Source organism: Aythya ferina (genome assembly GCF_964211825.1).
Source record: "Aythya ferina genome assembly, chromosome: 10".
NCBI lineage: Eukaryota > Metazoa > Chordata > Aves > Anseriformes > Anatidae > Aythya > Aythya ferina.
This window is the reverse complement of record NC_140306.1, coordinates 13,437,136-13,453,113: the sequence shown is the minus strand read 5'-3', so window position 1 is coordinate 13,453,113 and position 15,978 is coordinate 13,437,136. Positions and strand designations below refer to the sequence as shown.

Here is a 15,978-nt window from a genome sequence, read left to right as displayed (position 1 = left end):
CTGCTGCCTTGCCATGGGCACAGACTGGCTTCTTGTAGCTCTGGCCTGTGGGGATGGGCAGATGCTCTAGGAAAGGGGTTCCCGTGGCACAGCTGTTCAGCTGCCACCTGAGGTTGTTTGGGGGTAATCCTTTGCTTCTCTTAGGGTGTGAGTAGCTGCTTTTGTACCTGCTGGTGGGAGTCAGGCAAGCAGTCTGTGTTCTGTCAGAAGGGAACCCGTGACTTTTTGCTACCCTGAGGACTCAGGCCAGACTTCTCTGTCCTCTTTCTAGGCAAGCAAATCTGCAAGCCAGGGCCCTTTTCACTGTGCCCTGAGGAGAATCCATTGACTGTGACCAGCTGATGCGTAGCTGTGGGGGCTTGTGCAACACCAGGTGTCCTGTGAGTCTCATCAGTGATCAGATCAGCAAACAGAAAGGAGGAACCCAGGTGGAAGTCAGGAGCTGACTTTGCAAGAATGAGGTGCCTCAGCCAGCCACTGCTCAGGAGGTTCTTGGGTCTTTTGCCTCAGTGTGTGCCAGCGGGATTGAGTCAAAGTCCTGTCCTTGGCCCCAAGCAGTCATCTTTGAGGCAGAGCTGCAGTGCAAGACCTGGGCTGGTGACTGCCATTGATGTGGTCGGCTACTGGCAGAAGGTGTTTGAGACAAACGGGATCCCTGAGGCACGAGAATCCAGCGAATACATCGTGTCATTTGTCCTGGGAGCAAAAACAGTTAAGTAATGGAAAAGGGTTAAGGTCTGTGCGGGCTCTTGCCTTATTGTTTTGATCAAATCCCTTGCCCTTCTTTTTATCTCACAAATAGGAGGTGGAACAACTTTTTCCTCCTTCAGATGGCAGTGCGGGGTATAGTTTATTAATGCCAATCAAGTAGTTGGGATCTCCTAAATGCTTTCTTTGTAGGGAATGAAATGTAACCCATTGCACATACACTAGCATTGTGCTCTGACTTCTTTGGTGGAATGAATCTTAATTTTGCCTGTACTTCTAACCCCAAAAAGTAGCAAAACAGTTGTACAGGTTTGTTTTTAAACATACTGGTAGGCTCTCCTTGGTTGTTCAGGGTTTCCAAGAGTCCCAGCCATGTGTGCTTGGCAGTGTGCTGGGTCTGCCTGGAAGATGCCATTGCATCAATGCAGACAATGCCTAAGCTGTACAAATGGGCTGGTTTTAAAGTGCTGTCTTCAGTTTCAGAGCTTGAACTCCGAAAAACTCCGTACTCCACTTACAGCAGTGCAGCAGGAGCAGATCCAGCAGCTGTGTCACAAGCGACTAGAAAGGTAGGGGAATCCTCTTGCCTCTGTTCCTGTGGAGAGTTTCCCTCAGGCTTAATGCAGCCAGAAGAATGGTAGCAGAGGGAGGGCTGAAGACCACCAGTAGCTGACAGGTCATGTTACAGCTAGTGCTGCATCAGTTTCTCATGGTAACTCAAGTGATAGGCATTTGCTGTTGCTGTCAGGTAGCAAGTCACCTGTGCTGGGTTAGGGTTAGGGTCATCTGTCCTGTGTGGGAGCACAGAGGGTTTAAGAGATGTTACAGAGGAGCAGGAAACTGGCAATACTGACTCTGATGCCAGTATGTTTTCATTAAGCCCTTCTGTGCTTACAGAATTTAACCGTGGCTTTCTCAGTCTCTCCTTGTATGTCAGGTGCTCCAATCCCTTAATCATCTTAATGGCTCTTTGCTGGACTTGCTCCAGTGCATCCATGTCTGTCCTCTGCTGGGAGCCCAGCACTGGACACAGACAGGACTCCAGTTGGCCGGGAGTGACTTTCCCTTTGTAAACCCATGCTGTCCTTAACATGTTTGGAAACGATCTCCAGGATTATTTGCTCCATGAGCTTCCCCATCATCGAGGTGAGGCCAACTAGCCTGTAGTTCCCCAGGTCTGCTGCAAACTGATCTGTGGAAATGGAGCTCCTACAACTCCCTTAGAGGGCGTGTACATGTTGTACATGCGGCTGAGAGCCTCAGGGCTGTCTAGATAGCCACTCTCAGAGGGGTTACTGATGAGGTAAGCACAGTCCTGAGAACTTTTCTGTGTTACAGACCATAGTTGTAAAGTTTTGTTTGCTTTTGCCTGCCACAGAATGCCAGTGCAGTATGTGCTTGGTGAGTGGGACTTCCAGGACCTGACTCTGAAGATGAGACCCCCAGTATTTATTCCTCGGCCTGAGACAGAGGTATGAAAGTAGGGAACATAGGGGGGGACTTGAATCTGGGCGCCTTGTTGCTACAGATGTGCTTGGTGGGGTTACATTGTGATAAAGAGGTCAGATCACTTCTAAAACAGGGGCATCCTAAGCTTGTGACCTAGAACTTTTGCCATCTGGCTCAGAGCAAGAGATGTTGCAAGCTAGCATATCCCTTGATTACATCCATTGATGGAAGGACTTGGCTTGCTTTCCTTATTTCTGCTATGGGAATGACTCCTAGAAGTTCAAGAACTTGCCTACTATATCTCAGTGGCTTAGTACTTCGATATGAGGTCAAGAATCTCAAAGTTGTCCAAAGTTTGTTAGCGAGATCCTGCAGAAGTAGAGGGGTACTACTGGAAAAAGATATTGGGCTCCAGAGGGCCAACTTGTCCACATGCAGATTAAGATGGTGCAGGCTGGTAGGAAATGGACCTGCTGCTTGTCTGATGATTCCCCAGTGGTTTCTGGACAAGCACTGGGTGTTGAGCTGTAGTTTCCTTTCCTAGGCTGGCACACGGTAAGTTCTGACCTGGGCTGGAGTTAAACGTGAACATCGATTGTAAAAACACAAAGGACAGCCGTATATGATCAAGGTAAAGCTTCGTTTTACCTGGTGTCCTTGCTGCTAGGGAAAAGCATAGGAAGTACATGGTGACATATTCCCGAATATTAGCCTAGCTTTCAGCCCATGAACATCCTAGTGACAAAGTCTTTGTTTACTACTCCTCAAGAGTTCTTGGTTCTTTTTTGTTGTTTGCTCCTTTTTTTTGGTTTTGTTCTGAGAATTGGTTTTAATTTTGCAGTGCATGCTAACTTTTGGAGATGGAGTAATTTCCATAGTCTGTTCAATTAGGAGTCCCAGAAGCTTAAGGCTGTGTCAGTCTAATTGTCATTTCCCTGATTGTTTGACTGCTGTTTGGTGACTGGTGCAATGTACTGGTAGCCTTGTGCCTAGGGGACAGTGCAGTAAAAAGAAAGCTGTGTTGGGTGTGTTAAACACAGAACAACCAGGTGGTCAAAGGAGGTGATTCTTCCCCTGTATTTAGGGTTGGTGTGGCCTCACCTTGCAAACGGTGCTGGGCTTTGTGATGTAAAAGGGATGTTAAGGTGCATGAAAGCATCCAGAGGAGGCAGCAAAGCTGGTAGAAGGGCTGGAGGGCATGTGCTGTGAGGAGAGGCTGGGGACACTCTGGTTGTCTGGTTTGGGGAAAAGGAGGCCGGGGGTGACCTCATGGCTCTCTGCAGCTCCCTGAGGAGGGGAAATGCAGAGGCAGGCACCGGTCTCTTCCCCATGTCAGGACGCGTGGGAACCAGCACAAAGCTGCAGCAGGGGAGGCTCAGGCTGGTCATTAGGAAAAATTCTTTATCATGAGTGCGACCAAACACTGGGACAGGCTTCCTGGAGAGATGCTGGATGCCCCGTGGCTGTCAGTGCTCAAGAGGCATTTGGTTAACGCCCTCAGTAATGTGCTTTCACTTTGGGTTAGCCCTGAAGTGCTCACACACGTGGCCTTGATGATCCGTGTAGGTCCCTTCCAACTGAACTATTGTATTCTTAAATTAAAAACATTAAGGGATCATTCAGACAGAATGTCCTCTACCGACAATGTCAGAGGAGATGCCAAGGGCTGAGTGGACTTTGGAGACGTGAGGCCCCCAGTCTGCTTTTTCTGGGGAAGCAGAAAGAAGTATTGAGGAAGTTTGAAGAAAGGAGCTGCTCACTAAAGAGATGATGCAGTCTGCAGGGTCCTTCAACTGACACCTCTAGTGATATAAAAGTAAAAGGCAAAGAAAACCAGTGCTCTGTTATGCTCATTGAGGAAGAGGTTGCTACTGAAATCTGTGAGTGGGTTCCAGCCAAAACCACTGAAATCCGGTCATCTATACCACTGAAATCCTGTCGTCAGCCTGTGGAAGGCTATTCGGAACATGAGTTTTGGTTTGGTGTGGGGTGCCAGCAGCATCTCACTGAGAAGCTGCTGGGCCCCGAATCGTGGTAGTGACACCTTGTGCCCGGAGGAGGTGTGAGCTCTCTGTGGTGGGGTTTGGTCACTGTGCTGATGATGTTTGGAGCTAGGGCTCTGAGGAGCACTTGCTGGTCAGAGCCCAAGGTGGTTGGTGTTGTTCTTACTGACAGTATTTCTACTCCGGTTGATTCAAGAGTGCGTTTCCAGCCTCTAGCTCCCCATTCATTCCTGATTGCAATGTGAGCACTGAAAGCAAAGCGAACTTGCATGTTGTGCAAGTCAAACCATCTGCTGACAAGGCTTCCTCTGGTGCTGTGCTCTAATTCTCACTACACAGGGCCAGGCTTCAAACAAAGGCTTATTGTGTACCATGGAAGCCAGGGTTACTAACGCCTGTGAACATGGCTAACATTGCCCACATGTGGGATTTTGGTAGAAGCATCTCTGCTGGCACAAACTGAAATGCAGCTCTGCAACACGCTGCGTCTGAAACCACTTAATGTACCCCGGGGCGAACATCCAGCGTAAACAGCTTAACCCAAACCTTGTGTTTGTGGGCAAACTTTATCTGATGTGTCATGATACTTACCATGAAGGCGCATTTTTAGCTCATTTATTATGAAAGGCCGGAAGCATATGATGATAGCTCAGGAGTGAAGCTTCACTGTGCATTGACTTGACAAACAGAGTAGTTCTGCCTCAGCAAACCATCTCAGCAGGCAAGACACTGGAAGCGGGAGGTTAGCAGATGTAGTACACCTTGGCCTTTTTCACGGGGAGCAGAGGAGGGCTGCTTGGTTGGGAAGAAATTAGCCATGTAGCAAGAGAGAAGGAATGGGGAAAAAAAAGCCAGGGAAAAAAAGGTGAAAGAAGAGCTCGTCTAGAGTAAAACAGAGGTGAAAGGGGTGAGAGCTAGGAAGGGCTGGAACAAGCAGCCCTGCAGTCTAGGCCTGTGAGCCCAGGCCAGAATGGCTGCAGGTCCTGCATCTGGTGGCTTCTCTTCTGCTGCACTCCCAGCGAATTCCTGCTCCTGTTTTCCTTTCAGATGATGTAGCGCATCAGGAAAGAGTCACCTGGTCTTGAGACCTGTGAAGTAGATAAGGTACCCTGCATTAGGATTCCAGCAGGCTTTTGAGCAAATGGCTAAATGTGTTTGGGTTCCTGCATTGCTGTAGTGCTTTTGCTTTGGCTACTTGTGCCCTTCTTCTGGCGTCTGAGGACCTTTTCATGGAAGCACAGGTGGTTGAGGCTGGCAGCAGTCTCTGGAGATCCTCCAGTCTATTGTATGTGTAAAGCAATGGGTCAGCTGGAGTGTAAAAAGTGGGGCAGGGTCTTAAGTTCCACTGGGATGTTTTAAACTTTCCAGGTGGTACAGAGGTAACCAAAATCAGCCACTCTTAAACTAAGCCACAAACTTTTCTGAAAGGATGGTGTGAAGTAATGGAGGTGTGAATTCAAGAGATGACCACTCTCACACCGGCTGCCTGCAGTTCCTAGTGCTTTTAACAGGGTTAGGGAAACTCACTGTGCAAGTTCACAGGCAGGGTGATTCCCTGATGTAGCACCATGCAGGTGAACAGTCTTATTCCAACAGAACTGTTAAATTCAGACTTCTAGGTAGCATTAGAAACATTTTATATGCTGCTAGTGCCCCAGATGCTTTGGCACATGCCTTCTCAGCAGCCCAACCTTGGCTGCATTCCTTCTTACACTGATGAAAAATACATCCCACCTAACCTTTTCCTAGGGCCACTTTTCTACTGACACAGTTCATCAAGTTTCTGAAGTTTTTGTCGCATTTCCTGTGAACATCAGTGAATTCCTTTGTGGAGAGATGTTGTGCACTGGTGCCAAAAAAAAGATGATCTCAATTTCCCAGACTTACGTGGAAGGCATAATCACTGGCATTTGTCAGAGCTGGAGGTGTGAGGGATGTACAAAGCTCTGTTGGTTTGAGAGAGGGCTGCAGAGTTGTTTGCTTGTTTGTTTTTTCCACTGTGTTGTTTAATCTGAAAGTAGATGTGGATGCAGCTGATGAAGCCTGCTTATGATTGTACAAGGGAAAGGAGTAGAAAAAGGATCAGACTTCTGTTTTTTTCTGGACTTAATCATCATGGAGGTATGGTGAAGAATTCTGTGCTCTGCTCCATATTTCATGGGTGTGTTTTGCTTTAGGGACATACCTGTGATGTCTTCAATGGCGTTAAGTAATGTCTGCATCTGGCGATCGCAAAGCTGTTACACTGATCTTCATCCTATTTAGGAAAAAATATTCACAGCACAGCAAACCCTGGGGCTTGGGATGAGTCGTCGTCACCACACAGGGAGCGTTCTTGTGATCTGGTGTTGGGGAGTTTTCTTGGACAGGAGGAGCATGGGGCCAAGATCCAGCTATCCAGCAGCACCTGGCGGGACACTGCTTTAGACATGTGGTGCTTCCAGGAACCGTGTACTGTGCATAACTGGTTGCACAAAATGGAGCTGGTGTCCAGATCCTTGCCCTCTGCTGCGTTGGTCATCTCTGACTCAGAGCTTTGTGTGGTTCTTTGGGTTGGGGTTTGCTTGTGCTTTGTTTAGTAAGAGTAACTTTTCCAGATTTCCCTGGACTTTAAAACTGTAATAGAAATACCTCCTCTGCAAAATAACAAAGTAAGTTTCATCTGCTGCTTTCTTTCTATTTGAGATTTGTTTGCAGCATTCTTAGGGCCTCTAGTGCTGAAACTCTTAATCAAACAATAACAGTAAGTAATGCGTGTTCTTTAGGAAACAGCTCATTACCAACATTGATATCTCAGGTTCAAGTTGCTTATCTGTGACTGCACACACAAGCTGCATGGCACATCTTGTCCTTGGCTGAGTAACTGTAGCTCCCTACGTTGACTTTTCCAGTGCAGGTACACAAGCAGCTGCAACATTTGCCTTCTAGTTACATTTTTGTAGCTTCTACAAATGCTCCTGTCTGCTAATTCAAAGACTAAAAGGATGAGGAGGCATCTTTCTCGTGCATTTTTTATTCTGTGGTTAAAACAGAAGGGTTCTGGCTCTTGCTATGAGCTCCTAGGCGTATGGATAATGCTATGAAGGTAAATGCAGTACGGCACAAACCACCACCATTGTTTCTCTGGACAAAGAGACACAAGCAGAGAGAGAGGCTCGGTTGTCTGCTTTAATTTTGCCCTGTGTGGAATTTGCCCCTTTGCAGTCTGTTTAGCTCTCTCTCTGGTAGTTGAGCCCTCTGCCACTTGCTCCCCTGGGGATATCTTTTTCAGCACATGTGGCTCTGTTCCGTGGGAATTGGGTTGGGGATGGGACAGGGAGCCCAGAGTGCAAAACTAGCAGGTCTGTTGAAGAGCGTGATGACAAAGCTGCGAGGCTTGGGGGAGAGTTGTTGCACATTCCCCAGGCTCACCTTCCTCCAGCTACCCAGCCCTCTGTGAGCAGAGCTTTGGGCTCGCTGCTGCCAGCGCTGGGGGTTTGCAGGGGTGTGTGGAGCCCAGCGTGTGCCGTCTCCCAAGGCCACCAGTGATGACTGCAGGGGACTCTTGGAGTAACTTCTGTGGTGCACCCAGAGTTACCAGAGCCAGGTTTTTTCTGTGTGTGTGTGTTCAGGACAAAGTTTCTGGTTGTGCTCCGTCTCGCAAGTTACCTTGGTTATGCACTTATTGTTGTAGTGTCAAGGGATCCACGTCTCAGTGCTGTTCAGTCATTGTTAATGCAGAAGAAAGCCCTTTTTCCAAAGCGACGCCTTCTAAAATTCAGGCCAAATTACCGTCACAGCAGCCTTGTAGATCAGAGAAAAATAGGACAAAGAAGAGAACTCAGTGAGCTGTGGATAGATAAGTCCTTTTTTTTTTTAATCCAAGTAAATAACAGCTAAATCAGTCCTCACCATGACTTCATTAAGGAAAGGTTTATTTTGGTCCAGGATTTCTCCCAAGGAAGTTGTTTGGGGTATGCGGCTTATCTGCTTTATTACCCCTAGAGGGCACTCCAGGCTTAGGCTCACAGCATTCCTGTCGGTTCTATGTCCTGTACGTTATTGTAGGGCGATTTCTGGTGCCTCCTGATCCCCTCCTCTCTCAGATGTTTTTTTTTTTTAAAGCAAATGAAAGCTTATTCATTGCGTGAAACAGAAATGGTCTCCTTTTATCCCCTGCCGCTACTGTGTGGGTAGAGTCAGGCTCTTGAACATTGTGGTGGTTTATTTGCTGGGAGGAGAGCTCCCGTTGTGCTTGTGAGGCTTGTCACTGCCCTGTCACCCCTTCTGCCCCTCAGGCCACCCGGGAGTCCCCTGGTGACACCTCCTTGACCCGCTGTGATCTCAGCATGAGCTCAGACCACGCAGATTTTTCCATTCTGGTTTTGTTGTGGTGACTGCCGTGAGAACAGTGTGTTGCCCTGCAAAGGGAAGGGGGAAAGCATGCTGTAGGGTGCAGAGGTGTGATCAGCCTGGTTGACATCCTGGGGACAGAAATGCCGAGTCTGTTCCATGCTGAATGCTTTTCTTGGTAATCATGCAAAACTGTGGCTTCAGCCTCCTGTCAGATCACGGAAGGTCATATTAAAAACATGAAAAAAGGCTTACTGGGTCAGATTATACTGGTCTGTTTAAACGAATATACCGTGTCTCACTGGGGGTTGTAGCAGATGGTAGGAACAAAATTATAAGGAAAAAAATAACCAGGCGGAAAAGGATCCCCCCTCCTTTTGAGAGGCAGCAGTGAAGGGCTGTTCTCAGCCAAAGCTGGATTTGGGGCCATTCTGCTTCATAATCACTAATGGATCTGTCCTCCATTAGTTTGTTTAATCCTCTTTTGAGTCTGTCTGTCTCTGTAGCCTCCACGACATCGTTAGACAGTGAATCTTTGCAATTTGGTACTGTAAATGGGAAAAGTATTTTCTTTGTTTTAGACGCTGCCTGCTCTTTTAACAGTAAAGAGCTTTGAACTACATAACACGTGCAATTTTTAGTCTTGTCATGCCTTAATCCTTGTTCCACCCGTGATTTTTAAATTTTTAACTTGCTTCTCAAGATAGTTTCCTTTGTGCCAGCATGCTCAGCACACTGAAACCTCTGCTGTTTACCTGCCCCGGTCAGCTGAGCAGCAGGCGTTGTGCTGGGGTGTTCTGTGAAAGCACTTGAAGCAAAGGTTTGCTCAGAGAAACCTTTCATGAAGTTGAACCTGACTTCTAGCTAAGCATAATCATTAACCTTTCAAGAAGGTCAAGCATACAGAGAGGGGAGGATTTTTGCTTCCTGACATCTATCTGCAAATACACCGATCCCCCAGCGGGGGGCTTCCACCAGGTCTACGCGTCAAAGCAGTGCGCACGTCAGCTGGTTTAATCAGTGCTACAGGAAGCTTCTGATGCAGAAGCACCTTTCATTTCCCTAATTTCAGTGCCACAGATGGTTCTGTTTCAGAAAGTTCAAAAGGTCACAGGGTCTTGTGAGTACAGCCATGGGTCAGGAGACTGGTGGGAGTTTTGTGGGGGGGGGGGGATGTTTTCATGGTTTTGCCTCTGACCAGTGTTCTCTTCAAAGGAAAGCCACTTCTCGCTGTATCTCTGGCTTCACAGTTTGGGAAATGAAAAGGATGATAGTGTCCTCATACATGATTTAGGGTCCTTTCCTGAAATATCATTAGACTCCTAGAAGGTGTATTAAACAGAAATGCAATAGAGCATTATTTAATGGATCAAAAATTAAATGCCATCTATCAAAACATAGCTGTAAACAAACATGCTGAAGTTGTAGCATTTCTCTTGTGGCCTCCTGGAGAGCAGATTTTGCCCACAGGTAATATTTTATCAGTATGTTTGAGGGAAAACAATATCTTCTGAAAAAGTGGACTGTGGCCCAGAGGCCGAGGAATGGGAATTACAAAGGCAGCCTGTTATTGTTGTAAAGTAATCAGAACTGCCCTTTGAGCTATCATCATAGCAGCTCATATCCAAAGAGAGAAATAATGCAGCCTGTGCCTTGTGGCAGAGGGGCTTCATCTGGCAGAAGAGCCTGGAGAAAGATGTGGGGAGGTGCTGGGGAACGGCTCACCATCAGCATCCGTTTTCAGCGGGCTGCCCAGCAGGCTGATGTGATCCTCGCATGTGTTACTGGGGGACTGCCAAGTACAAGCAACAGGGTTAAATAATCTCTGCAAACTGCAATAAAGGAATAGCTGATGAAATAATACGTCCAGTTATCTTACTGACTGGTTGAGAAAGAAGTGGAAAACTAGGTCAGGAGAAGAAACAGAAGGTGGATTGGCAACTGAAAAAAATCTGCCTTGTGAAAGACTGCAGCTCATCAACAATAAGCTCAAGGGTTAATTACATGGCAAAGAGAGCAGAAATTTGTTAGCAGAAGTCTCATCAGTTTCACAGACAAGCGTATAAGAAGCACTATAAATGCTAAGAGAAGAAAAGGTGTATGTTGTTAACAGAGGGTATAATTATCTCCTAAGACAGCATAGCTGGTACCTCTCTTGCTGGCTTCTTTAAAATCAGGACAAGATGTTTTGTCATGGCAGATTTCTTCTCGTTCAAACGGAAGTGTAGAAAGAAACAGTTGTTCCTGGCTTAACTGGCCAAGAGGGACTATGGCAGTAGTTTCTCCTGGGTTCCTGTGCAAGACAAAAAGGCTGTGACAGTGCAGAGTGTTGCCTCTAAGCTAGTGAGTTCCACAGCAGACTCAGAAATGTAAATACAAAGCTAAAATCCTTGAGGAAAAGCAACAGCTTTTTTATCTTTCCCCCTCTAACTTATGCACAAACCTGTTCCTCAGGTGAACTCACACAGGCTTTGCTACCACATTCTCACAGATGTGTGCTGTTAAGGCCTTGATCGCCCTGACAGAGCTCCCCAAAGTCTTCAGCTTTCTGGTCTATCTGTTCTGATTGAGAAAGGGCCTCGGTTCCCAAGGGTTTCAGCTGAGAAGCTCATCAGTGGTTAGAGCAAGATCTAGGACTAGAACTGGAAAAACAAACTCAGGAATGGCTGGAACAGGATGGCTGGGACTCGAGAGGTTTCCCACATGGACAAAGAAAAAAATCCATTTGGCTCCCCCCTAGACCCTGCCGTGCCTTTCTGACACCCACATAAATGGGATTTCAAAGCTAGGGACAGCAAGCTGGACCCGAGCATCTGTCCAGATGCTGTGTCTGTCAGCAGTCACTGCCAGTAGCTGCAGGGAAAGAAAACATCTCAGTTCTGCAGGGCTGTGCCTGGTTAGAGAGGCTTGTGGTGGAGGCGTGAGGAGCGGCGCTTGGCAGTGCCCCTGGCCCTCGCCTTGCCCCTGTGGGGCATTGCTGAGTTTGGACGTGGCAGCTGCAGCAATTCCTGTTGGGTGCTAGCACAAATGGATGGCAAAGGCTGGTGCCTTTTGGTGAATTCATTCCTGGGTGCTGTCACAGCCTCTCCTCCAACAGGCAGAAGAGCGCTTGGCATGTGCCTGGGCCCATCAGGAGCTTTTTCTGTTTTTTTTTTTTTTTTTTTCTGTTGCGTGGCAGAAGCCAACCCCTTCCTCAGCATTAGATGTGTGTTTAGCTGTTTGCCATCGCTTCAACCTAAAGCCACGTTTTCTTTCAGGACTGATGACTTCTTCAAGAGTCATTCCAGTGTTTCACTTCCTATACACATGCCTGTCTCAGCGGAGTTCTGCAACACCCCGAGGGGAGTTGGACAGGCTCTGTGCCATATTTTCTTTTTACTGCTGTGGTGCCAGGCAGCAGAGCCCAGGACAGGCACGCTGTAGCCTCAAGCCTGCCTCTGAATCCCTGGGCTGGCTTGGTGGCCTGGGTTTGGACAGAGGGTGTGTGGCAGTGATCTTCTGTGGCCATTGCCATGGAGGTACGTTTGCAGCTTGGCTTCCTGGTGTTTTGTCATGTGCTGGTTGGCAGCCAAGTGGACAAACAGGAGGGGAGGGGTGGTTTGGTTAATATCAGATCAGGCTCTATGGAAAGTCCTGAATTCTGAGAACAGAAGTTTCTGGAAAGCACACAAATAAGGAAAACATTCCCAGGAAGTGTGCGAGAGCAGAGAGAAGGTTACCCAGGTTTTCATGGGTCTCTTGCTTTCCTTGTCCCCTCTGCTAACCTTGCAAGTCAGCGCCTCTCACCCCGGCCAGGCTCCCACCCCTGGGACCTCGTCTTCCCTGCTTTCCCCGGAGTGTGCAGGGGAAAAAAAAGGTGCTTGTAGGGAACACAGTGTGAATTTGTGAGCTCCATCCTTGCCTTTTCCCCTCCCTCCCATCCTCTTGCTTTTGTTAGCCCTGTACTTCTAATCACAGAAACATCAGACGTCTCATTTGCTGAAGCTGGCCCGCGGCACGTGATTGCCTCGCCTCGGGACCTCCACGCAGCTCTGTAGCCGCTGCTGTGCAGCGAGAATCTCTGCTGTTTCCTCCCGACTGTCTCGGTGCTGAAAGCTGCCTGACCCTGTGCTGTCTGCTGGTTGGAGCTGTGCAGCTGTGGAGCTTGTGGTTTGGGTGCTGGCAGGCGCTGTCCTCACGCTGTCTCTGTGCAGCTGCGGTTCCAAGAAATACAGCGAGCTAGAGACCTGGCCGCAGGGAGGGGGAGGCAATACCAAGAACCTGTCAGAACAGGAGTGTGTGCTGGGGGGGTGGGCAGGAATGGGAGCTGTGGGTGGAGGGGTGAGGCAGAGGCTCACGGGAAGCTGGAGGTGTTTGCAAAGTTTTGCATTTATTTCGCTCCTCAGAGAAAAATGGGGGGCACGGGGGGAAGGGAGACAACAAATAAATGACGGTGTGAACTTAGGGCAAACCTGGCAGTGAAGCAAGGCTTCCTGGAATAGCAAGGTGAGAGCAGGCTGTGAGTGGCTTGGCTGAGAGACAAAAGCTTGAGAATCTCTGAGGGCTGGAAATTAAGTAGGATGGGAAGCAAATATTTGCGTCCCCTGAGTGGAACTGCAGGTAATCGGTCCCTTCTGGTCTTTGCAAGCTGCACTTCTGCTCTTCAGGAACAGAAATGCCCTCTCACTCACAAAGATGCCCTGCCTTTCCCCCTCCCCCTCATAGATTTTTAAATACTCTTCTGGGAAAGGTACAGAAGGCCTAAATAGCTGCCACCTTGTCCCCACTCTGTTAGTGCTAAGCAACAGTATTTATGTCCCTGAAAAACAAATCGTTTGATGTCTGCATCACCTCCAGCTCAGTGCAATGTAAAAACCCTTCCAGATATTTGGCTTTGCACTTAGCTTACTGTCCTTGTGAATGCACAAGTTTGAAAGTAGCTGGTGCTTTTGATGTCCTCCTGAATATTTGTGTAAAATCCTATAAAATGGGGGAGTTCCTTTTGCTGTATGAGGAAATTTGCAGCACGCAGGTTGGGATTTATTCACACCAGTCACTACAGAGCTGTGAGCTGGCCCCATTCCTGAGCCTAGCCTGTTGCTCAGCCTGAATTGATGTCTACCTGTAGCAGATGACAAAAGGGCCCCGGAGCACACCGAGACTTGCTGGTGTACCCTGGAAAGGTGTGAGGCAGCCCTGCAAGCTGCGGGGGAGAGGACAGCTGTGGGGCAGTTCTAGCTCTGGCTAAGCTTCGCTGCAAGGGAAAGCAGTGGCTCCTGAGCTCACCTTTCCTCGTGATTTTTGGCTTTTCCTCTCGGCTACTGGAGCATCTGTATGCAGCCATCCATTGAGTGAGACATGCAGTCTGCCCCTGCAAGCAGGTGCCAACACTCCGAGGCTTGTGGGGGCTGTCCCAACTGCATCCAGTCTACTCCTTCCCTTCTACCTTTGTGCTATTGCTAGTAAAAAGAGAGGTTTTTAATTTCTCTAGTTCTGTCTGGCTGCCATTCACTCCCTTCAATCCCTTTAAAGCTAGCTAGTTGAGGAAGGAGCACAGACTGGGGAAGATCTTCAAAATCTTCTATGTCCCCTCTCTAACACTTATCACGCTTACACCCTTGTTCATATGCACCAGGCTCCAGGGCAGAAGTAGCTGTGCCAGTACCTGTAGCACTGGTTAGCAAAACTTTCAGTGTGGGCTGTGTTGTTACTGACAATAATGACACACACTGTAAGCAGCACTCTGAATTTTAATAAGCCCACAGCTGAACGTTCATCCTATCCAGTGGTTAGCGTGCTGTGGGTAAACATGAAATCAGGTCATGTTTCTGAAATCATTTCTTAACTTATAATTTCACTTGTTCCTCAAAATGGCACTTTGTTGGTGTTTTAATTATTTTTACAGTCTGTATATACCACATTCAGAACAAAAAGGCAATTTGAGAGCAGCCAAGCACTGATTGTTTAGGTGATGTAGGAATCTGATTCTGATTTTTCTGACTTCTGCTTTTAAGCAGGGGGTGAGCTGCCCTCACACTGGACACACCAACTGTAGGTCTGCCCCTGTCTGGAGCCTGGGGGACCCACTTCCATCATCTAAAGCAGTGGCAGAGGTGCAGATGAGACTTCATAGTTCTACTCTGCCGTAGTCCTCCGTTGGGAATTTGGGATGGTCGCTGTTCTCTGCAAAACGGGAGTTGTGAGGATGAATGTTAGAGGCACTGAGGTGCTCAGCATGTTTCAGAGATGAGGCACCTCAGCAACCAACTCATTTGTCTGTCTTTAGACGCTATAAGGCCTCAATGATCGTCAAGTCTTTGTTTTATCAAAAACAGCATTTTTCTGTAGCGAAGGCCATTTCTCTGGTGTATCGAATCCTTTAAATGGTGTCTGCAAGTAAGCCCTTTTGAAAGTCCTGCCATTTCAGTTTAGAGTGACATGTTGTGGAGAATTTACCCAACATATTCCAAAGGTTAATTATCTAGGCTGTCAAAATGTTTTCTCTTATTTTCCATTAGAGTTTCTTTAATTTCATGTTAATCTTTAGGGCTGGTAGCTAAACTGAGGGTTAAGATTGCTTTAAGCAATGATGGAGTTAGCAGATGCTTGCTGTCTGAAACTCATCAGTCTGAGATGAGGCAGGGTGTCCTACACAACAAAGATCACAGCCTTTGGACATCTGCTGTTGTCCCAGTTTCTTTGTGCCTGGGACTGGCATCTCTTTCTAGCACCTTCTGCCCCTGTTGCTATTTGCTAGCCATGGCGCTGGTCAGATTCTTCTACAGGGGTAGAGAATGGCTGTCTTACAGGGTGTATTGTGCTCTGTGTATGAGCGCTGCAATGCGTGGCCAGAAGTACTTCATCTCCCAAGATGAGGTTTGAAAGTGGTTCTGCTGTGCTCTGCTGTAATTTGTGCTGTGATTTGCCAGTTTCCAGTGGTGACATCTTCAGAGAACCGGGGAAGCACAGTTTTTCACCGGATTGCTTCAGAAAAGATGGAAAAATACCAAGACTATCTGAGGAACACTTTCAAAACGACTTTGGATATCTCAGTCACTCCTGACTTCTGGAAAGGAAAAGTCCTGGCCATGGCAGTGGGCTTACAGGACCCACTGCGTTGTGGTTCTTTTATAGGTGTCGGCGAAGTTTGGTTTTCATGGGAAAGCTGTAAATGAAGGCAAGGACAGCTAATATCACAGCCAGTTGATGCAGATTTATGAAATGTTTTATTCCTGTGCATTGTTTTGTGTTCTTGTTTTTAATACACACATAGTTACAAATTCAATTAAACATCCAATTTATACCAATTTATTTTCTTTTTTCCTAATGTGCCCGTTAGGGTATACATTCTATTTTGCTTGTCAACGAAATTTACTTCCAAAAAGAACTTAGCTTCATAATTATAGATCTCTCTGATTGTAGAGAGATACTAACATCTGGAGGAGGAATTAGTTTCTCTAGGTCATCACATAAGTTTTAATGCTATCTTTTAATTTTGAACTACTAC

General features: G+C 47.4%; 1 protein-coding gene and 1 long non-coding RNA gene across 8 annotated transcripts in view; one reads left to right on the top strand and one right to left on the bottom strand.

Annotated features, from left to right (window-relative positions):
• The window catches only part of HEMK1 (HemK methyltransferase 1, mitochondrial release factors N(5)-glutamine), a 32,566-nt gene that overhangs the window by 786 nt on the left and 15,802 nt on the right, over nucleotides 1-15,978 (top strand). For all 7 annotated transcript variants that reach the window (XR_014696547.1, XM_084531311.1, XM_084531314.1 and 4 more), the window contains exons 2-4: nucleotides 272-711; nucleotides 1,186-1,277; nucleotides 2,087-2,180. Coding sequence is in view for 6 of the 7 variants with exons in the window: in XM_084531311.1 (XP_084387437.1) it covers nucleotides 457-711; nucleotides 1,186-1,277; nucleotides 2,087-2,180 (441 nt within the window). In the remaining variant the exon portion in view is untranslated. The remainder of the gene's footprint in view (nucleotides 1-271; nucleotides 712-1,185; nucleotides 1,278-2,086; nucleotides 2,181-15,978) is intronic.
• On the bottom strand, nucleotides 4,764-15,394 carry LOC311442299. Its single transcript, XR_014696550.1, has 4 exons — nucleotides 13,758-15,394; nucleotides 10,643-10,785; nucleotides 10,218-10,324; nucleotides 4,764-5,248 (listed from the first exon to the last, which is right to left on the bottom strand). It is a non-coding gene; the product is annotated as an uncharacterized lncRNA (long non-coding RNA).